Source organism: Rana temporaria, chromosome 1, assembly GCF_905171775.1.
Source record: "Rana temporaria chromosome 1, aRanTem1.1, whole genome shotgun sequence".
In the NCBI taxonomy this organism is placed as follows: Eukaryota; Metazoa; Chordata; class Amphibia; order Anura; family Ranidae; genus Rana; species Rana temporaria.
Genome location: NC_053489.1, coordinates 469915183 through 469939035, shown reverse-complemented (window position 1 = coordinate 469939035; position 23853 = coordinate 469915183). Strand labels below are relative to the sequence as shown.

At 42.9% G+C, this 23853-nt stretch overlaps 1 protein-coding gene across 32 annotated transcripts in view; it reads left to right on the top strand.

Annotated features, from left to right (window-relative positions):
- ANK2 (ankyrin 2) overlaps positions 1-23853 on the top strand; it is a 711894-nt gene that overhangs the window by 445986 nt on the left and 242055 nt on the right. For all 32 annotated transcript variants that reach the window (XM_040328781.1, XM_040328751.1, XM_040328698.1 and 29 more), the window contains exon 2: positions 16643-16744. In XM_040328781.1, coding sequence (XP_040184715.1) covers positions 16643-16744 — 102 coding nt within the window. The remainder of the gene's footprint in view (positions 1-16642; positions 16745-23853) is intronic.

Below are 23853 nucleotides of genomic sequence, written 5' to 3'. Positions count from 1 at the left end.
TGCATCTGTCCCCCGCCAGCTCTAAGGCTGAGAATCGAGTGATCAAATACCACTGATCGCTTGGTTCTCAGTGCTCCCTGTCCGTCAGTCACTTGATCTCTACTCCGCCCCCCATGCTCACTAGATCGCTGGGCTGTGGAGGGGGCTGAGCAGAGTGTTGGTCTAGGAATGTGGGCAGATCCCGAACCATATGGTCGCAATCTTTCCCGAGGAGTGGTCACAGGAGTGCAGATCGAACTGCACTCCTGTGATCCACAAGAGGAGTACAGCCAAACTAGCCCGATCGCCGCCGGTGTCCCATAATCGGTCACAGGAGCTGAAGAACGGGGAGAGGTGTGTGTAAACACACCTTCCCCGTTCTTCACAGTGGCACTGTCATTGATCGTCTATTCCCTGATATAGGGAAAGATGATCAATGATGTCACACATCCAGCCTCGCCCCCTACAGTTAGAAACACATATTAGGTCACACTTAACCCATACAGCGCCCCCTAGTGGTTAACTCCTAAACTGCAATTATAATTTTCACAGTAATCAATGCATTTTTTATGGCACTTTTTGCTAAAAATTATTAATACAAATCCAAAAAACTATCCCCGATTTTGTAAACGCTATAAATTTTGCGCAAACCAATCGTTAAACGCTTATTGTGATTTTTTTTACCAAAAATAGGTAGAAGAATACGTATCGGCCTAAACTGAGGAAAAAATAATTTTTTATATCTTTTTTGGGGATATTTATTATAGCTCTATTTTTGTTTATAGCGCAAAAAATAAAAACCGCAGAGGTGATCAAATACCACCAAAAGAAAGCTCTATTTGTGGAAAAAAAAGGACGCCAATTTAGTTTGGGCGCCACGTCGCACGACAGCTCAATTGTCAGTTAAAGCGACGCAGTGCCAAATCGCAAAAGGGGCAAGGTCCTTAACCTGCATATTGGTCCGGGTCTTAAGTGGTTAAGAACATAAGTAAAATAAATAAAAAAATAATTAGGATAACTATCTTCTGTACTATTCTGAAGTGAAGCAAAGGATGTAAAAATGTATTGCGAGACAGTAAACACTCAAAAAAATATATGGAGATCAGGTTATACAGTCTGCTATTTCACATTCTCAGGAAATACTGGCTTTGGGCCTAAGCATTTAAATGCAATGTTACACCACAGGGTGAGTGAAAACATCATACGTAAGACACATTAACTAAATGGTTGAATAAGTGACATGTCGAGTATACTTGGCCTTCCATCAGAGCTGAACAGGCTGTCCTGAAATATTGAGCCAAAACTATGTGACTGGATCCTATTAGCTGCAACAGCTCCAAACTCAGTACGCACACTGATCCCACTATGATGGTGTCCTCTGGGATCTCCTGGCTAGAGGACAGTTTTGTATTAAGGTGCATTAACAAGTCCTTGGGGTCAGTGCACATGCATGGCCAGTGGTGAAGAAGATTTCAGACCAGAGGAGGCAAACTCTGAAGGTAGCAGTATTTATCATGCTGAGCTAAGCAAGCAGCTGGGTGAGGGGTTTCTAGGTTTGTTTGGGGTGCTAGTGCTTTGCTACTTTGATGCTGGTTCTGTCACATACTTTGGTTGGAGGTCGAGCTGGCGAGAGTGCTTCCCTTGCGGCTCTGGTCCGAGCACCCCTGAATATGACTACAGAGGTAGAAGGCTCAAAGTAGCACAAGTGCCAGTAGCTGAGCAGCAGATGAGACCCCTCGGGAAAGGATCTTTGTTGGCAGATTGCAGGGTGGCCCCTATAAGAAGAACTTTGGGAACACAGCGTGAAGACTTGAGCAGGATTATACTCTGAAACAGATGCAGGTAACAGCCAGGGTCAGAGATGTGGTTAAGGCAGCCAGGGTCAGACACGGTTAGGCAGAAGAAAGCATAGTCAAGTAGCAAGTTGAGGTCAGTACCAGGGTAACAGACATAGTGCAGTCAAAGTCAAGTCAAGGTCAGTATCTGGGTTTCACAGAGCAAGATCAGGAGCTAGCCAGTTCAACAACGGAAGATCAGTTAGCAGGAACACATGAGTAAAGATGATGGGAAAGCTGAAGAATGTCCAGCAACTAGCTTACATCAGTGCCTCATTTAAATAGGCAGCTTGGCAATATTCCTGGGATTGGGCCTGCGTAGACATGCACAACGATGCGCACTGGCGCGCACAGATGCACCCATGTGTTGGTACATGCCAGTTACCAGCCAGAGCTCTGCTGTGTGCTAGCACATGTGCATGCGCATTAGCTGCACAAGTATGAGCATCCTAAGATCCGAAGGCGTACGAAGCCATACGCCTGTCGGATCTTAGCCAAATGCCGTCGTATCTTGGTTTGTGAATTACAAATAAAGATACGACGCGGCAAATTTAAAAGTACGCCAGAGTATCAGCAGATACTCCGGCGTACTTTTTCTGTGAATCTGGCCCAATGTGTTCTATGATGTAATTTTGTCAATTGCATCTGCTTTGCTGTCACATATGCGCCCCTCTCTTTTGGTCTGAGATTTACCCTCACTTCCTGTCCGGGAGATATCCTCATTTATCAGATAGGAAGTGACAGATTCTGTTCAACAGAGCCTCAAATGGCAGTAAAATCAGATGGGAGTTTTAATCTTTTTCCCACTCTTTTGAGTCTAGAAACACTTTAACATTTTACAATCTGTAGCAGAAATTCAGAAAAAGTTATTTGAATGGATATTAGTTTTGAGAAAAGTTTAGGAAGTGGGTACTAAATTGTGCAGCATTTGCTTATCACGTGGTGTCCAGATTTTAGAACTTATAATTGTGTCCTAATAATCAATGTGCTCATGTTATTTTCCACCTGAATGCTTATTTAATGACAGTTGCTGTAGCATGCTAAATTCAATGGAAACAAAACAGGAATCCTTCATTCCAGGTGACCCCAGGTGACTTTCACCACAACCTGCTCCAACTAGTCTATAACACAACGTGACTATTACCTATGGGAGGCCATATGCATGCTAATGTCTGCTAATCATTTTTCAAGGGAACATTCTGCCTCTTTCATGTAAGACATGGACAAAATAAAATCCCTATGTGCATATAAAACAGTGACATTGGAAAATATTTGGATATTATCATTCAAAATCTGCCTTACTGTTAGCTCATATTTGTGTTTCTATAGAATCTCAAATTTTAACAGCTATACAAATGCTGCAGTAATCTACACTTACTGGCCACTTTTTTAGGTACTTCATTTTTTTGTGGGACTTGTTGGAAACAATTCTCCGAGATTTTGGTCCATATTGACATGATAGCATCATCCAAGACTGTAGAGGCCATTGGAGAACAGTGACCTCATTGTCATGTTCAAGAAACCAGTGGTGAGATGATTTGAGATTGTGTCATGGTGCATTATCCTGCTGAAAGGAGCCATCAGAAGATGGGTACACTGTAGTCATAAAGGGATGGACATGGTCAGCAACAATATTCAGGTAGGCTGTGGCGATGCTCAATTGGTACTAAGGGGCCCAAAGTGTGCCAAGAAAATATTCCCCACACCATTACACCACCACCAGTCTGAACCATTAATGCAAGGCAGGATAGATCCATGCTTTCATGTTTTTTTTACGCCAAATTCTAACCCTACTATCTGAATGTCGCAGCTGAAATCGCAACCCAGCAGACCAGGCAACATTTTTTCAGTCTTCAATTGTGCAATTTTGGTGACCTGTGTGAATTGTAGCCTTAGTTCTTAGCTGACAAGAATGGCACCTGGTGTGGTCTTCTGCTGCTGTAGCCCATCTGCTTCAAGGTTTGATGTGTTGTGTCTTCAGAGATGGTATTCTGCATACCTTGGTTGTAACGGGTGGTTATTTGAGTTACTGTTGCCTTTCTATAATCTCAAACCAGTATACCCATTCTCCTCTGACCTCTGACATCAATGCGGCATTTTCGTCCACACATCTGCCGCTCACTGGATATTTTTTTTCTGACCATTCTCTGTAAACCCTAGAGATGGTTGTGTGTGAAAATCCCAGCAGATCAGCAGTTTTTGTAAAACTCAGACCAGCCCGTCTGGCACCAACAATCATGCCACGTTTAAAGGCAGTTAAATCCCCTTTCTTCCCCTATTGATGCTCAGTTTGAACTTCAGCAAGTCGTCTTCCCCACATTTAGATGCCTTAATGCGTTGAGTTGCTGCCATGTGATTGGCTGATTAGCAATTTGTGTCACCAAGCAATCGAACTGGCGTACCTAATAAAGTGGCCAGTGAGTGCATATATAAAACTGTTGCCTAATAGGGATGAGCTTTGTGTTCGACTCGAACGTATGTTCGACTCGAACATTGTCTGTTCGTACGTTAGACGAAATTCGAACAAAATGGGTCGTTCTCGCCAAATTCGAGTGACGCGCAACGGCCCATAAGTCACTGCGGCATTGCGCGCTGATGATTAGTCAAGCATGCACTATGACCCTGCATGCTTGGCCAATCACAGCGCGCAAAAAATGGAGAGCCATAATTGGCCAAACCCAGGGTGGCTTTGGCCAATTATGGCTCAGGGGGTTTAGTACACGCCCCACACTATATAAGGCCGCCTGCAAGTCGGCCGTGTGTAGTGTGTTGCGGCTTTGGTAAAGAACAGATCAGACAGTCAGTCAGTTAGAGAGAGAGAGAGAGAGACACAGTGTCTTTTCTACCAGATAGATAGATAGATAGATAGAGCAGGAAGGCTAGTCAGTTTAGTTAAATTTACAGTGTGTAGAGGATATATATACATCCTAGGAGTTGTACATATATTTATACACTGTATAGCTTAGCTAGATCAGCTATTCCTATTTGGCAGGCAGTAGATTGTGCTAGCTGCAGTGCTCTAACGTGTTGTATTGCCTGTGTGGTGTTCATTTGCGCCTAGACGCAGTTGCTGTTACTGCAACCGTGCTGTTCATTTGCACCTAAACGCAGTTGCTGTTACTGCAACTGTGCTGTTCATTTGCACCTAAACGCAGTTGCGCTTACTGCAAGTGTGCTGTTCATTTGCACCTAAACGCAGTTGCTGTTACTGCAAGTGTGCTGCTCATTTGCGAAGGGCCCCCCAAATTACTAGAGGCCCCGCCTGGTGAGAAGTCATTTTCGCCCCCTCACCCCGAGTCATTTCCGACAGCAGAACACCCCCTCCCTCACCCCCTCCCCCCGCTTCTCAACTTTCTTTAATGTGACATGTCACTGTCATCAGCGCCCTCCGCTTCTCATTTTTAATGTGCCAGGTCATTTTGCTTAGGGCCCCAGGGAGGTCAGGATCGGCACTGGGTCTTGTAATGACCTAGAGGGAGTGGTGGCGGGGAAACTCATGCTATTTTTTTTAATGATTTTTATCCATATTGCAGGGACCAAACATTACATTAAAGCCGCAAGCAGTATTAAATGTATTTTTTCTTATAGTAATCTCATGTTGTGCAGGGACATTTCTAAACACGTGCCACTACTATAGACACCCAGCAGGTACCATATTTAAAGGAATTTTTCATTATTTTTTTCACTTTAAGCATCATTAAAATCGCTGCTCCAGAAAAAAAAATACAGTTTTTAAAACTTTTTTTTCCATTGATACATGTTCCCTGGGGCAAGACCCGGGTTCTCAAAGACGTTTTCCAACAATAACTTGCATATTGGGCTTTAAAATGAGCACTTCTGAATTCGAACGTTAGAGTCCCATAGACTTCAATGGGGTTCTAAATGTTCGGTCCGTTCGAAAGTTCTGGTGCGAACCGAACGCGGGTATGTTCGGCTCATCCCTATTGCCTAACCTGACGTAGGGTCTGAGCTTTTTTTTATTAGTTCAATGGTATGCCATATACATAAAAAAATAGAGAGGCAAGAGGAAGTGTTTCTTGTTACAAAACAATGTGTAAGTTTCCTAAAATTATAATAAGTTTATCTTACGTCATCGTAGATATTCATGTGGTCTTGATAACATAACTATTACCAGCATTAATCTCCAATATTAATTTGCTGTTCAGTCAAGAATAGTTAAAGCCATCATTAATAAAAAAAAAAACATTGTGGATAGAGTACAGAATTATTAAGATCCCTGACTTTGTAACGCCTTATCGTCTGGATATTTCCCTTTACTGCTTGACCAAGATGCACAACAGGTGGAAATCTCTGAGGCCGCGTACACGCGGTGGGTCAAAACCGATGGAAACGGACTGAAGCACCGTTTCATTGGTCCAAACCGATAGTGTGTTGGCCCCATCGGTCAGTTATCCTTCGGTCAAAAATTTTAGAACTTGCTTATAAAAAAAATGTTGGCTTTACATACACATTTAGACTTTGTATAATCATCTATTTGCCTGTGTGACTACTAAAAACAGCACTTATTATACTGACTCTGGCACTGAAAGGACATTAAAACTGGTCACATGTGCAGCTTGACTATTTTATGCCCTTAGCTAGCAATTTATTGGAATTGTTAAATAGTTTAGTACAAGAGCTAAGCCAGAATATCAAGATTTAGCTGGCATAAATGGCCTCTACTTGCTCATGCTAGTTTAGAATCCAGTAGGAGTAGCAATGCAGTGACTCATATCTTGTGAGATGAGTTACATCTGTATCTAGTCAAATTGTTTGCTTAGACACTTGTTATGAAATGGTATTTATTTATTTTCATATAAAACAGTACAAAACTGCAAATGTCATTCATTTTTATGCAGCAAATCTTGTTATTCTGAGAATATTTTTTGTGGATCTGGACATATACACATATCCCTACTAAGGTTAAAGTGACACTAAACAATACACTTATTCTCCAAAAATATTCCATATACCTCCACTACTTAAAGCGGTAGTAAACTTATGTCTTAAAAAAAAACTGGTGCCCCTGCAGGTTTAAGTCATCATGTACTAGTATGAAAAGCATAGTAACACACAATGGCAGACTTACCTGCAGAAACAGCCCTTCAGCCCTGTCACTGCTCTCCCAGAGCTTCCATCTTTACCCAGTCTTCCTTCTGGGTTTCGTGTCTTTGGCCGCTTGAATGGCCGGGCTGTGGTGACATCAGTCCCACGCATATGCCCGGGAGCCACATCACCGCAGCACATAGAGCGGCCCGTAATAATGATCTGAGCTGTGCATGTGTGGCTCAGATTACATTAGCCTCTGACAGGCAGGGGGACCTTTGTGACAGAGAGACCACTAGGGTCTCTTTTGTTGTAAAAATGCTACCATTACTACCCCTTTTATGTCCCTGTAATCTATTTTCATTAAATAGTTTCCTACTGTGTTTTTCTGCCTCCTTGTAATGTTCTCTGTAAGCCCGCGAACTGCTCCTTTTTCCTCTTAACTTCCATTTTTTTGGAATGAACAGTGCAAATTAGTTGTGGTCACGTGCAGTGCTCTATGCAAACTACATATCCCATAATCCATAGTCCATCTCAGAAGTGGGACCATAGATAACCAGCATTATCCCCCTCTAACAGGAAGTTGGATCACAGCAGCGAAGAAAAAATTGGTTGCACACCAGACCATAAAATGCTTGGAAAAGTAGTCCTTTATTGCCGCATGCCAGTCATATATGCAGGGTACAGATAGTAGACAGGTTTTACGCGGATATACCGTGCTTGTTCACAAACGTGTGAAACGCGTCAACTATCTGTACCCTGCATATATGACTGGCATGCTGCAATAAAGGACTTATTTTCCAAAAATGTGATGGTCTGGTGTGCAACCAATTTTTCTTCCTCTCAGTATCGTGAATGGTGGTGAGCCGAGGTTAGCATCTGAACCCAGTTCATCCGTGTCTGATGTGTGTGTTTCTTTCCTGGACAGCAAAAAAAAAAGGAACTTGGTGGTTGAGAGTGATCAGTGATAATTTTCTGAGTTAAGAATACAGAGTTATGTGTTACTTTAAAGTGGTTGTAAACTCTGAAAAAAATAAATCCTGCAAGACAAAGGCAGAATGAGCTAGTATGAATAGCATACTAGCTCATTATGAATTACTTACCTTAGATCGAAGCCCCCGCAGCCGTCCTCGTCTCTCCCTCCAGCTGACGACATCTATTCCCTGGGGCTTACTTCCGGGTAATGCGGCTCTGGCTCTGTGGTTGGCCGAAGCCGTGGTTACGTCACTCCTGCGCATGCGGTAACAGCACGCTGACTGCATTAGAGTTTGCTCTAATGCGCATGTGCCGATTGCATCAGCACATGCAGGGGACAGGGGATATCTCCTAAACCGTGCAGGTTTAGGAGATATCCTGGGTAGCTACAGGTAAGCCTTAATATATATATATTTGAATTCACTCGCGTGGTTTCAAGTGCAGCTTTTGGCTGCAATTGTTGGGACTTATTTTTATATATTTTTTGTGTTTTTATGTTTCAATTTTATTGTGAACTAGACACTGTGTCACGGCACTATACTTATTGTATATGGGCCTAGCGCCCTCTATTTATATTTTATCATGTCCACATATTACTTGTGTTATTGAGGAGCAGCTTATTATTTATTTATATACACTCTCAATATTTGTATATTTTTACAAATATTTATATATAATCTTAATTTTTCTTTATATATATTAGTTAGGCGCGGAATTTCACTTTACACAAGCCTTAATATAGGCTTACCTGTAGCATAAAGTTGTTGTAAAGGGTTTACAACCACTTTAAAGTTATCTTTGGATTTAAATTGCCTAGAACCCATTATTAGCTTCACATGATTGAATACAGAGTGATTTTTACCCTTCAGTGCTGTTATATAAAATAACATCACATTGTTTTCCAAAACAAAATAGTCTGTAGATACGGTTGTATATAAAATACTGCAGATAGCTTACTACTATAGTTTTAAACTCAAGCACTTGCGAACTTTGCAAAAAGTTTTCCCTTAAGTGACTTAGAAGTATTTTTATGCCTTTTGGTAATCAATTCCCATTTTATCCACATTTGTCATTGGTATTTGTAATACTTATTGTGCTTTGTCACAGGCTATTCATCATATCAAATGTGCACAAAAAGATCAGTAAGGCTTTGTTTCCACTATTGTGACCCCATAGTCGCACGATTTACAGTGCGACTTTGCAATGCACTTTTTGATGCAGTGTCATGCGAGTGGCGAGACCCATGGGAGAACAAGTCGAACCGAAGTCGGAACAAAGTAGTACAAAAACCTTTTTAGGCGTCGCTGCGACTTGAGTTGCACCAATTAGAATGGGGACCATTGAAATACATGGATTTTGACTTGTCATGCGACTTCACATGTGTCAAGTCGCACAACAACCCGCAGTAGTGGAAACGGAGCCTTAAAATGATTGGAAAGTAGTACCATTGATACATAATATTGTGTTAATGTCCAGCCTCTACACACTAAAAATAATGGCAGATCCAACTATGACAACAGTGGACTGATATTGTAAAAAGTTAATTTACAGAAGCTAGTGGTCCTTAAAATGAATGTGGGTACTGAGATAACAGACCCTGCTTTATAAATATAGTCATATGTTTGAAATGTATTTAGTTAGCTAATATTCGTCACAATCTTTAATTATATCATTAATGAAGGAAACCTCTGAAGGATCATTGTAACGGTGATTGAGTTGAGTTACATCAGCAGCTATAAGAGATTCTCATTAATTGCACGAGTGAAAGACACAAGATTTGATAGAGGAAGACTTTGCTTGATTAGGTTTTATCGTATTATGACATTGTAGCAGTACTTTTAGCTCTGCATTGGTTAAGCTGCAAGTCATCAAGTGCAGATAGAATATAATTGTGGGTGTGATGCAGCATTTAGCCTCACTGCAGTTACTGTTCAGCTAAGATGTGCTTTATCCGCTTACACGATTGGCTGAACATCAGGGGGGACTGGTGACACATCACTGCGGATTACTTGATTGTTGTTCAATGCTGCTTCTCCTGACCTTAACTTAACTTGCCTCTTGTATTTAACATTAGTACATGGTGCTAGTCCCTCGAACCCTTAACAGATTTTGCTACATTCTTTGGATATGACAGTGGCAGGTTTAACACAGTTTGGTGCATTGCTTAAAGGAGAAGTAGGGCTGAGGCTCTTTTGGCCCTATTTCTCCTGTAGGTTACAGGAGTGCACTTTGTTCTTAACTTCTGTGATCCAGAATCAGCTGACAGCGGGCTAAAGTCTGCTATTGGCTGATCCAGACTCCGGAGGGATCCCAACTTTAATGTTGGGATTCACCCAGATGCCTGACCGACAGCTGGCTCAGCCTCTCATCGTCCCGCTGACGGACCTGAGACATCTGCTGCTGACCCTTCCACAGCTCAGTACTCTAGTGAACGCTGGAGGGGCAGAGCAGAGAGTCGGGGCCTGGGTCACTGGCTTTATACTCACTGAAGACGGAGATATGAGTGATCAGCAGTCTTTGATTGCTTGATTTTAAGTCTTAGGCCCCGTACACACGTCCGCAGACCAGTTTCAGCAGACATATTCGGTCGTGTGTACGGCCGACCGGACAGGTTTCCAGCGGACATTTGTCCAGCCGACCGTTTTCCGGCGGACAAATGTTTTGTAGCATGCTAAGAAACATGTCCGCTGGAAGCCTGTCCGTCGGACATGTTCGGTCATCTGTACAGACTCACCGTACATGTCCGATCGGCCGCCATCCCTCGCATGCGTCGAAGTGATTCGACGCATGCGTGAAAGCATTGAACTTCCAGGGCCGCACACGTCGCCACGTCATCGTCGCGGCGACGGCGCGACCACGTCACAGCATATCGTGTACGCGCGGATTTCTGTCTGATGGTGTGTACAACCATCAGATAGAAATCTCCGGGCTGACATGTCCGCTGAAAACGGTCCGGCGGACCGTTTTCAGCGGACAGTCCGTCCGTCTATACGAGGCCTAAGAGGTAGCAGGGGACAAATGCAGCTTCAGATGGAAGCATCATCCACCTAGGTGAGCATGTAGGTTTGTTTTTTTCAAACCACATACTTCATACTTCTCTTTTAATGCAAGCAATTAGAACTAGAACTAGTCTGAAGCTGCTTCTATCAATGCGCAGGCTCATTCCAATACTAGTTGCTGCCTGTCGCCTCTTCTTAGTGCTTAATATGGAAATCAGGTCATTCAAGATAAAAGCTGTTGGGAAAATTATGAATATTTTATTTGCACTATTAAAACACTGTGCAAGCAAAATGAAAAAGAGGTTTTCAGGCTAAAGCAAGACATTTCAGAAAAAATTGTGTCAGTGATCTTGTTTACAGGTAGCAAGGATTTGCTCACGTGGGTGTTTGGGGACGCTATGATTTTTTTAATTGATGGATGATTTTCTCTGCTTAACTGATTAAGCCAATATGAGTTCAGCATAGTGGAGAGTGATCAGCTCCAAAAAGCCCAAGGTCATAGGCGTGCGCAGCCTATTGCATTAGGGTGTGCACCTCAAATAGAACATCAAATACAAGTCTGTGTGTGTGTATATATATATATATATATAAATATATATATATATATATATATATATATATATATATATATATATAAATACACACGCATACACATACACACACACACACACACACACACCACAGAGCTCTGTGTCCAAAGGGACAGTCATCTGACTCTTCTCCCTAAAAATCAGGGAGAGAAAATAGCCAGAATAGTAAGTAAAAGCAGGACACAGTACACGTTGTTAGGCGAACAGTTAGCCCCTTTCCAGCCAGTGTCATTAGTACGGTGTACAGTATTATCATCGTTTACTGTATTGATGTCACTAATAGCCAGTGTCATCACCAAATTGCCTGCCACCCTAAAACAGTCCCATTATAAGTCGCTGGTCACCGCCATTGCCAGTATAGTGTCATAGCTGCGCAAATTCCAGTATATATACCACAGTTTGTAGACATTATAACTTTCACACAAACCAATTCTACTTCTGGTAGAGTCTCCCTTACACCAGAATCCCTTGCAGAGTCCCCCTGCACACCAGAAGCCAGGTTGTCCCTAAGTGCTAGCTGGAGAAGAAATCGACTGGACAGCTCCTGGAAGGGGGATGGAAGGGGACAGATGAGGGAGAGGGGAAGGGGGAGGGAGATGGGGGACTGCTCACTCACCATAGATGTATCTTGCAGCCACCACAGATCTTCCAGCTGCTGCACCTCAAATCTCCCCCCACACATCCATTTTCTCAGGTAAAGGCTGCACACTAGGATTGCAGTGTGGGCGGGGTAGACACATGGGATGGGGGTGGAAGTAGCCCTCTCGCCTCTTCTGTTCATAGAGGGGAGGAATTGGGATTTTGATCTCTGGTCAGTCGGCACTGTGTCACATTCACAGGTGCAGACAGCAGCTTAAGCTTCTCCAGATATGGATGGTTGGCAAACTCTGCTGGAGGGAGGTTGCCAGGGGGTGCACATGTAAAATCCACAATCCAAGATTTGGCCATGCTCCCCTCTAGGTGCTGCTGACCTGGCTCTGGTAAAAGCCGAAGAGGCACAGGATGGAGGGCGGAGTGCAGCTATATCACTTCGCCACCTACAGTAAGGGATCTGCTGCCGGAACTATAGAGACAGCATCGTAAAATGCGGCCGGCTGCCCGCTTACTCCGCTGCTGTAGTCCTCCTTCTCATAGGTCAATCTATATATTAAAAAATGATGATATAATTACCAAAATAGTCCCACTAGTAGCTCTGTCACTGCCAGTGAGTGTCCATTGGCAGAGCAGAGCAGAAAGAGTTCTGGCTGGCAGGGGGTGATTAGGGTGTGCCCAGGCACACCCGTCACACCCCGTGCGCACGCCTATGCACAAGGTGCAGCATTTTTTTTAGACTGGAACTTTCTATACTATGTTCATGTGACAAGCCATGTATAAAGCCATGCTGGACTGAAGTCTACTTCTGTGATTCTGAACCGATGTCTCCTTTAAATTGTATCTTGATTTAAGCATTCATAATGGCTCATCTGACCTTATCCAAGACCCGCTTGCCAAGAGCAGATTCAAAGGATTTTCCACTAGTTGCACAATTCTAAAATATAGATGAGATACAAGTTAATGTATTCAGTAACATTTTGCTACACGAGATTGCGAACGTCTGTTGGGGAAAGGGACAGACATAACTGGTTCTATGTAATATGGGGTTAAATAATAATCCTGATACACACAAATGAAGGAGTGCTTTTATAAACTACTTCACTCGATCGTAACGCTTAAAAATGAAATGCATTGAACAGGATATAATTGCATGCAATTTATTAAAGAGTTGAAAATGGTCGTTTTTCTATTAATAATTATAATTTGCTAGCTTAATTATGATTCTTGATGGCTGTCTGTCTCTACCAGGAAGACTTACCCTCTTTAGTCATGGTTAGGTTTGTCACTAGGGGTTGAAAGTCGAGAAAATAACATTTTTTAATTGTCACTGGAATAGGAATAGATGGGCAATCTTCCAAACTGTTTCTGTGATAACTAGAGAGATCTCCTCTTCCTTCCTATTGTGTCTCAAGACAGGAAGTGAAGGAAAATCTCCCAATGGGTATTGGGAACAGTTCAAAGTGACATAACCCCTCACCTCCTCCCTACAAGAGACCTATCATAACACAAATGCTGGAATTATATCTCAGTATTTCCTCTCAGATAACTAGTACAATGAGGAGTGACAAGGAGACAGGGAGTCCTTTAGCATTAATCCAGCAGGACCCATTCAGAACTATTATATTGCAAGCAGCTGTGTATTTCTGTACTGTCTGACCTCTGGTGCTGTAGCAGAATGGTAAAGAAGTTCAAAACACACCTTATAAATTTACTCCGAGAGGTCATCAGTTCTACATTCATTATAAAGATAACACATTAAAATAAAAACAGTGATGAAAGCACCAAAGGTTTAAATAACATATTTTTTAGTAATGATGGGTATTTTGCATGGCTCATGTTGAACTGGTATGGGAAGCTGTTCGTTTCAGGGGAAAAAATGACAGGGGAACAAAAGTCTACATTTGAAATCATTCAACAGCAAAAATTAGGCAAACTGATGCAAAATGTAGAAAAGCAAAATGTTCCTTCAATTAGGCCATCCTGGAATCAGCTTTACAAGGTTCCATTTAGGTTGTATTGTAGCAAAAGCTGTTCCATCTTATAGTGACAGATGTTTAAGGGGTTTTGGTAAACAAGGTGATGTCTCGCTCATCTGATGTTCCTGTCCAAAACTAATCTCCTTCTGGTCTACAATATTCCTCCTCATAAAACTTTATTTCACATTACTACAGTATTCCGTGAGACCCCTGGATAACATTTCTACGTCACATTGCTCTAAGTATTGATGTCCCCCCAATAGACATTGGCCTCTTTTCTTTTTCCTGGCCTAAACAAATGACAGTCAAGGCTTGGAAGAAGTCTGATGTTGATTTGACGGAAGTCAAAGAGCTCATGATCATGAGCACTTGTTGACGAGAAGTTATCCAGCATCCTCAAAGACTCAAAGCCCCCTAATTACTTAAAGTTTGGTAAACCTGGCTTTAATATGCCCTACCTTCCCTGAATTCCTCTAGCTTTAGCTATTTATAGTTCTTTACTTCACACCTGCTCCAGAGCCCCTTGGGTGGGGAGGGCTTGTCCCATTTTCCATATCCATTTCCTCCTTTCCAATTTTTTTTTGTAACCTACTTTCCTACGCTGTCCTTTCCTCCTGTCCTTTCCCCCTTGATTCCTTCTTTTGCTGTCCCTCTTCCCCCTTGCTTCCTCCCTTGAGTGTTTCCCTATTTTACCCTTTTGTAGGGGTGAAAACACTTGACTGTGTTTTCCCAATGTTCGAGAAGTCTCTAATCCCCTAAATAGGTTTTGAACAACCGACTGTTGAATTTGTCTACTGTGTAAACCCTAACTTTATGCTGTTTTACATTGATTCACTGCCCCTGTGTGGGCAGTACTGTTAATGTACCTTTTTTTGAAAGTTAATAAAAATTGTTGAAACAGGAAAAAAACTTAAAAAGAAGGTCCAGCCTGGGTGAAAATAATGAAAAGTCAGCAGCTACAAATACTGTAAACAGCTGCTGACTTTTAATATTAGGGCACTTTCCTGTCCTGGGAGCCAAAGATGTTTGCACCCCAGCCAATTTTCGGAACAACGCCTGGGTGCTACTGCCGCCATTCCTGGTAAAGGAACCCAACAGTGAAGCCTTTCGACTTCACAGCTGGTTCCGCACTGTGCTTTCTAATTAGCCTGGTAGTGGTTGAAGGAGGAGGGGGGCCGAACTTCCGGGAGATCAGGCCGCGTCCCCGTCAAAAACAGGTCCAGGTAGGAATCGTATAAGCGGAAGTTCCACTTTTGGGTGGACCTCTGCTTTAAAGTGGCATTCAATACTAGAACTAACTAAGCTTAAAACTGTTCCCTCCCACCTTCCAACTCATATACTAACTGCTCTGTAAAAGAAAGGTGCTTAACTGGCCTCACTAGTGCTCACATTATTCCCTCAGCAGCCAGCTTCAGGGGAGAGGAGAGAGCGTTGACAACAGATGGAATGCTTGGGCAGTGACGTCACCCATAGGCTTACCATGGGGCATCCACTTTTAGCTGTCCCTCTTCTCCCCTGAAGCTGGTTGTTGATAGACGATTATGTAACCAGACTGGAGCACCCCGAGAATAGGTAAGTGTAAGCATCTTCCTTCTACAGGGTAGTTATCATAGGAGTTAGAAGGGAGATGGGAGAAGTTTTAAGTTGAGTTATAGCCAGGACTTCCAATTTAAACACAAGGTGCAAAATTGCTGGTGGCTTTAAAATCTACAACTTCTGAAAAAGCATCAACAAAGTGAAAACGTTGTTTTTTTTCACTGAATGTTGGCGAACATTCACTTTAATAGCCTATTCTTTTATTCTTATAAGTAACTCCAAAAATTATGATCAAAGTGAAGTTAAATTTGTTTAAGTGATAGCCTCTGACGTTGTGTGAGTTTTATAGATAGGATCTTGCGATATTTGATGTAGTATTGTTTTGCCCTGTAATCCACCAATATGCTTGTATGATAATGTGCTGATTGATTATTTTATTTATAAATGTAAATGCTACTGTCATATATTTAAAGCGGAGTTCCAGCCATTTCTGTGTTTATTAAAAGTCAGCAGCTACAATAAGTGGTGGGAGGGGCCGCCTAGGCCTGAGCGGAAGTGGGAGCTGGGTACCTGTCAAAACTAGGTACCCGTTCCCCTTCCCAAAAAAATTACATGCCAAATGTGGCATGTCAGGGGGTCAGGACTTTTGGGTGTAATTCCGCTTTAATGTTGTGCTTCCAGTTAAGTTTGATCCAACTTGGATCAAACTTAATTGGACACATCTTGGCACAATGTAAGTATTTATATCTTGATTGGCTGCTGGGGAAATGTAAATATGTATTACTGGAGTTCAGATGTAAAGAGAATCTTCACCCAGTTTTCAAAGAATAAAATTTAGCAGCTACAAGTACTAAATGTACTAAAATGTATAACAGGTTGTAGGGAGAACAGAATAATTGTATGTTGTAATTGTACGTGAAGGTCCACTTTAACTATCATCAAGCTGTTTCCCGCAATGGATGATAAATGAAAGCAAACAGCAAAGTGTGATCCAAAAATAGTGATAATAAACTTGGAAAAACACTTAAAACCAGATGCTTTCTGTAAATTGCATAAACATGTTTAGTTGAAATTGCCATTGACTAAATGTATATGTATCTTTTTCCTTACAGTCGGACAGCAATACCAGCTTCTTGAAAGCTGCTCGATCAGGCAATGTTGATAAGGTACTGGAATATTTAAAAGGAGGAGTAGACATCAACACCTGCAATCAGGTATAGTACATGATTTTACTTCTACAACTAAAAAGCATCCTGTCACTATTCAGCCCACCTTGTTATGTTAATGCTATGTTCCAACTGTAAGCCACATATCCATCACTTGGGATGCATTCTTGTTCTAAAGTAGGTATGTCAGATTCAGCAAATCTAACCAGGTGTTCGCTTGGCGTTGAATCATGGCCATTTTCTCAGAACATTTCCCAGACCTCGTGCTGAAAATGCTGGTTCCTTGGCTCAGGCCTCGACAAAATCCGGGGCGCCAGGTCGCAATTGTGACAAGAAATTGTGACCTGGCGCCTGGTGAAGCTTAGGGTTGCAGAAGGCCGCAAAGCCGCGGCCTCAATTACCAGCCGTCGTAGGGCGCGATCGCGGCGGGCCCGCGCCCGCCGGTAATTGAGGTAATTGAGGCCGCGGCTTTGTGGCCTTCATAGAATAAAGCTGAGGCCTGCAGAAGGCCGCAAAGCCGTGGCCTCAATTACCGGTAATTGAGGCAGCGGCTTTGAGGCCTTCACAGAAGGAAGCTGAGGCCTACAGAAGGAATCTAGGAGTGGCCATCTTGTGGTGGCCGTTGGCATTACAGGTTACATTACGAGTAGCAAAAAACAGCAGTTCTAATGTGTTGTTTCACTGTTTTCACTGCCATCTCCTTCCCTCTAATTAGAACCCCCAAACATTATATATATTTTTTTATTCTAACACCCTAGAGAATAAAATGGCGGTCATTGCAATACTTTCTGTCACACCGTATTTACAAGCGCACTTTTTTGGGGAAAAAATACACTTTTTTAATAAAAAAATAAGATAACAGTAAAGTTAGCCCAATTTTTTTTTATATTGTGAAAGATAATGTTACACTGAGTAAATTCATACCCAATATGTCACGCTTCAAAATTGCGTCTGCTCGTGGAATGGCAACAAACTTTTACCCTTTAAAATCTCCATAGGCAACGTTTAAAAAATTCTACAGGTTGCATGTTTTGAGTTACAGAGGAGGTCTAGGGCTAGAATTATTGCTCTCGCTCTACCAATCGCGGCGATACCTCACATGTGTGGTTTGAATACCGTTTACATATGCAGGTGCTACTCATGTATGCGTTCGCTTCTGCGCGTGAGCTTGGCGGGACGCGGTGCGTTTTTTGGCTCCTAACTTTTTTAGCTGGCTTCTAGATTCCAAGCAAATTTGTCAAACCCTGCCTTAGCTGTTATTTTTGACACACATGTTGTAATATTTTCAGATCCTGAACAATTATGCAGATCTGGAAGTTTTGAGAAATGTTAGGCCAGCCATAGGCGGTTTAAATTGCAGCCGGCTCGGATTTGAATTATGTATTGGCATGCTACTAAAAGCTGATAAAGATTATTTGTTATGATCTGCATTTTAACTCTGTGGGGGTTATTTACGAAAGGCAAATTTACTTTGCACTACGAGTGCAAACTGCAAGTGCAAAGTGCACTTGAAATTGCACTAAAAATGCACTTGGAGGTGCAGTGGCTGTAGATCAGAGGGGAACATGAAAGTATTCTGCACTTGAAAGTATTCAAAACGTCAAGATCTGTGCTTTTGAATAATTTATATATTTTAAAAACTGGCACCTTTAAGAAGCCAGTAACCTGAGAAGTGACATCGCTTCCGGGTTACTAGATCCTAGACTTGAATGAAGCATCGGCTTTGTTCGGGTCTTCGGCCAGCTGGCGGAAGTCATGTTTATTTGCCTTGGGCCTCCCGGTGGGACAGGAGGGCCCGGGCGAGCGGTGGAAGGCGACGGCCCCTCCCGTTGCTAGTAATAACAGCAGAGTGGCTGCTGAGCTGCACCAGTTCTTATTACAATAAAGCCGTCTGTCCGCGCTAATGCCTGCAGCTGCGTGCATCACCCCGGTAAAACCCCTTGAAGCAATATCGTTAATATCGGGTAGGTTTGTGCCCAATACCGATATTTAAAAAAAAGTGAATATTGGCCTCACCGATAATCGGTCGATCCCTACTTTACATAAAGTCTCAGAAATCTTTCATTAAGGTCTTCATGTCATAGAAATATTATTTATCATTGTAAAAGAACACACTTATTTTTTTATTTATTTTTTCCCAAGAAAACAAAAATGGCTTGGAAATGTAAAAAAAAAAATAATAATTCCCAGTCCTTCCCAACTCTACTCCTAAATCAACTCCAAGACATATGCTCTTACCCCCCGAAATGGTCACTATATTACCCCAGTGCAATTTTCCTTCCTTGAAACCTATAGACCTCAGAAACAACACTGCTCACTGCAGGAGGATGTCCCTCTGGGCTGCCACTGTTGTGCATATTAAAATCAGAGCCCAGGAGGAACCTAGGGGAAGCTTCCTTCTGCTCTGATATGTATCAGAGCAGAGGGAAGCTTTTGGCTGGGAGCTGCCAGCTGCCATAGAGCAAGCGATTGTGGCGTCTGGAACCCAGGGCACCCCGCAGCTTACATAGTTACATTGTTAGGTTGAAAAGTCCATCTAGTTCAACCTATAAAGAATTAGGTATATTAGTGGAGTCAAGTGCCAGAACTTATTCTGTTATGTTATGGAATGTTGTGCAATGGCCAAGTCAATCACCTGACCTGAATCCGATTGAGCATGCATTTCACTTGCTGAAGACAAAACTGAAGGTAAAATGCCCCAAAAACAAGCAGGAACTGAAGACAGTTGCAGTAGAGGCCTGGCAGAGCATCACCAGGGATGAAACCCAGCGTCTGGTGATGTCTATGCGTTCCAGACTGCAGGCTGCAATTGACTGCAAAGGATTTGCAACCAAGTATTAAAAAGTGAAAGTTTCTTAATCTGTCCCATTACTTTCGGTCCCTTAAAAAGTGGGAGGCACATATACAAACTGTTGTAATTTGTACACCGTTCACCTGATTTGGATGTAAATACCCTCAAATGAAAGCTGAAAGTCTGCAGTTAAAGCACATCTTGTTCGTTTCATTTCAAATCCATTGTGGTGGTGTATAGAGCCAAAAAGATTAGAATTGACTGTAGTTAAATGTACAGTATAAATTACCCAAAAAATTGAAAGGTAAGAAATATTTGTTTTATTATGTTATTATGTTTAATGTATGCTGTGTGAATGGGAACACATAAACAAACATATAGTGAGGGTTTCCCAAATTTGAATGCAAAAGTGGAAATACACTTTAAAAAGCAGAGACAGCATCGCACTTCTTTATAAGCATGTCTTACTCACTAGTATTGTACTGAAAAGAGGTGAATGTGTCTTTTCCTGAAAAACTAACTTTCATCTTATGCGACTTTACCTATAAGTTCTACATTTAGAAGGTGTGAAGCGCTACCATTTAATGATAATTTTCTAATTTAGGCCTCTTTCACACGGAGCGGACCGCTTTTGTGTCCGCTCCGTGTGTGTGTCCGTCGGCTCAGCGGGGATCCTCCATAATCCCTGCTGAGCTGTCGGCAGACAGGGCGGTCCCCGCACACTGTGCAGAGACCGCCCTGTCTCTCCTCGGCTCTCCCCTATGGGAAATCGGATGAAGATGGACCGTCTGTCCGTCTTCATCCGATCCGTTCCGCCGGACGGAAGGAAAATAGGATTTTCTTCCGTCCGAAATACTGGATCCTGACGGACGCGGATGGTTGCGGACGTTATCGGATGCTCCATCCGCTAACGGACGCGATCCCATAGGGATGCATTACAAGTTCGTGAACGGACTTGTAATAAACGGACGAACGGTCCGTCAATGTGAAAGGGGCCTTAAAGTCACATAAGCCAGAATTGCAATGTACTCTGCATACACATATTAAAGGTCAAAATTAGCATTGCTTCTCTCTTCAGACCTTGACAGCTCTAAATACATTCAGTGGAAGAAATCTGACATGTGATAATCATGTGCTGGCGGTGGAATATTCCTATGCAATATTTCATATTTACCTGACCAAAAAAAGTTTTAAATCTCAGAAATAAAAAATTAACAAAACATATCCCTCTATAGTGTGTACCTCTATAGATCCAAAGATCCAAAGCATCTAGTGTGATTTCTGTTGTCTCTCTCTGCTATCTACATGAGTCACTTCTGACAGTTTTCAAAAACACCAAGCAATCCCAGGAGATGCAGCCCTCCAGCACACAGCAGGTGATTGTGAGGCTCAGCTTTGCATGTTTCCCTATGAGACTATATAGAGGGGACTGTGTCTATCCCCTCTACTCAAGTCTCAGATTACATTCAGCTCTCTACCCTATGCTGTGCAGTAAGATTCCCGCCCCCTGCCTGCTGGAGCTAAGAAATGCTGTCTAAATTCTGTACTTTGAATGGCTGTCGAGAAAAGAGGGCTGCAGATAAACAGATACAACTTATGTAAAAAAATAAATAATGTCTGTTTATCACCTCAGTTGTCACTTCAGTCTAGTAAATGTAAGGGGTTTACAACCATTTTAAATTGTAGTTCCCTTATCATACAGAACTGTATGGCTTTTTTAAATCACTATGCAATATATGCAGCTAACTTTAGGTCACAGGTGTCAAACTGGCAGCCTTCCAGCTTCTGCAAAGCTACAAGTCCAATGAGACATTTCAAGGCTGACAGTTACAAGCATGACTCCCACAAGCAGAGGCATGATGGGACTTGCAATTCTGCAAAAGCCGCCAGTTTGACACCCCTGCTTTAGGTGATTGGACAGCTGCAAAAAAAAAAAAGCCTGTAAGGACATCCATCCATATAACCCCACGCATTTCCAGTTAGGGTCAGTTTTTTGTTGGTGTCCATAGGGGATGATCTCTCTAGTGAGAGAAGCTTACCTTATTATTACGGACATTTTCTCTCTCTCTCTCTCTCTCTCTCTCTCTTTCCCGCTTTCTATGAATAATTTCTTCCAAGATAGATTTTTGTCAAGAAGTTTCCTTCATCACCAGGGTGCACCATAGCCACTTCAGCTTTTTATACAGCTTCTGGATCAGTGTATTCCTAGGCAGAGCCTTGGGAGACGGTACCTGGACCCCATCTGATGAGAAAATGTGGGGCCAGCATGTAATGTTGCTATGCTTTGGATCCTGCTGTGGGTGTTTCTTTTGACATATACGTAGGGTGTTTTACAGGTCCAAAGCCCCAGTCTGCCTGGTGCAGGGCCCAGTCTTTGAAGACTGCTGAGTTGGTATGGCCACGAGGAAAGAGGGAAGCTGGGGAGGGGTTACCTTCCTCTTATTCCCTCTACTGAGTGGAAAGTACACATGGCAGAAGTCCATTAGAAATTCAGTCTCAGGATACTCATTACTTTTGCCCTCTTGTGGGGTGAAAAATTACTGCCAAACTCTTTGAGCAGTGTGGTTTTACAGTCAGGATGGCACTTGTCACCATTTAGGCGTCCCTCCAAATGACGCTTATGGTGCCCCAGGTGCTCTGCCCTGCCTGTGACACAAGGGCATTGCTGCACCTTTCCAAAAGCTGTCACTGCACATTCTTCACCTCACTTTGAGGGGGGTCTCTGCATGGCTTGCCTCTTTCTCTGTGCATTCAGGATGCCAGTCAAGAAACATTTCCTGGTTCTCTATCCTAAAGGCACCCTAATAGGCGCTAATAGCATTTGACCCTGGGTTACAGCAGCCTACAAGTGTTTGCACTAAGGCATCTTTCCTCTCTGCACCACTGCTGTGGAGGCCATGATTATTCCACTGGGGACTTTTTATTCGCACAGATGGCTGCCCAAAAGAGGAAAGATATGGGGCCATATGTGCTTAATAGCTCAGCCTCCGCCTTAGCCTTTAGCTCTATTGGGGTACATCAATGGTGGGCCCTGGTACCATTTCCTCTGATTGTTGCCCCTTGATTTTGACTCTCTGCCTTTATCTGGTCATTCAGCCGGCCACTTTGCCACATTTGGATCATTCTTTCTGTCTAGTAAGGACATTTTGGTCCACAATGTCAGAGTTCATGTGCAGAATTTCTGTCTTTATAGAGGCCTTTGACTACAGCCGTGGCCTCCCTACCTTTTCTCAAACTTCAGTCTTTGACTTTGCCCTGAAGCCACAATACCTGAATAGAATGCATATGCTAAGGAAGAATCCTTGCTCTGTGAGGCATCTGATTAGAATGAAACATCTGCTGCCAAAATCTCTCCAAGATTGAAGGAGACTATTGCTACACTCATAGGCGTGCGCACAGGTTGTGCCAGGTGTGCCTGGGCACACCCTAATCCTCCTCTGCGGTGCAGATTGCCCCTGTTTCCCATCTCCCCCTGCAGTGCTGCCAGCTTCCCTCCTCTCCTCTCAGGAGTGGGGAAGGGGCTGGTAAATATGTCATTAACAGTCCTTCCTTTTCTAAATAAACTGTACTGATCGCTCTGGTCTTCATTCTTAACTTAATGGTAGCAAATAATGTTTACTGCAGGCTGCAGAGAAAGGGACTGAGGAATCTCTGTCCTCGGTTTCTTTCTCTGTCTCAAAAGTGAGACATCAGGGGTCTGTTTTAAAAAGAAAATACTGATACCTTCCACTGCCATTCTGACATCGATTTTTACTTTACTGACACATCCACTGCTCTTCTGATACACACATGTGTTTGTTTTCTGGGGTGCACACCCTAATGCAATAGGCTGCGCACACCAGTGGCTACACTGATTGGAGCAGTATGATCTTGTTTAGTGATAAAACAAACTAAGTTTGCTCACCCTAAGGCCCCGTACACGCGGTCGGTATGGTCCGATGAGAATGAACCGAAGTTCATTTTCATCGGACCAAACCGACTGTGTGTATAGGCTATCGGTCTGGTTTCCTTCGGTCCAAAATTTCTAAACATGCTTCAAAACCGAACCGATGGACCGCTGCCCCATCGGACCAAACCGATGGTTAGTACAGAAAAGCATCAGTTCAAAACCCGCGCATGCTCAGAATCAAGTCGACACATGCTTGGAAGCATTGAACTTAGTTTTATTCAGCACGTCGTGTGTTTGACGTCACCGCGTTCTGACCCGATCGGATTTTGGACTGATGGTGTGTACACATATCAGGCCGTACGGCCACTTCAGAGGTGAACCGATGAAAACGGTCCGACGGGCCAGTCTCATCGGTTTGGTCCGACCGTGTGTACGGGGCCTAAGGTGTCTAGTATAAAGCCATAACGTTTCAAAACA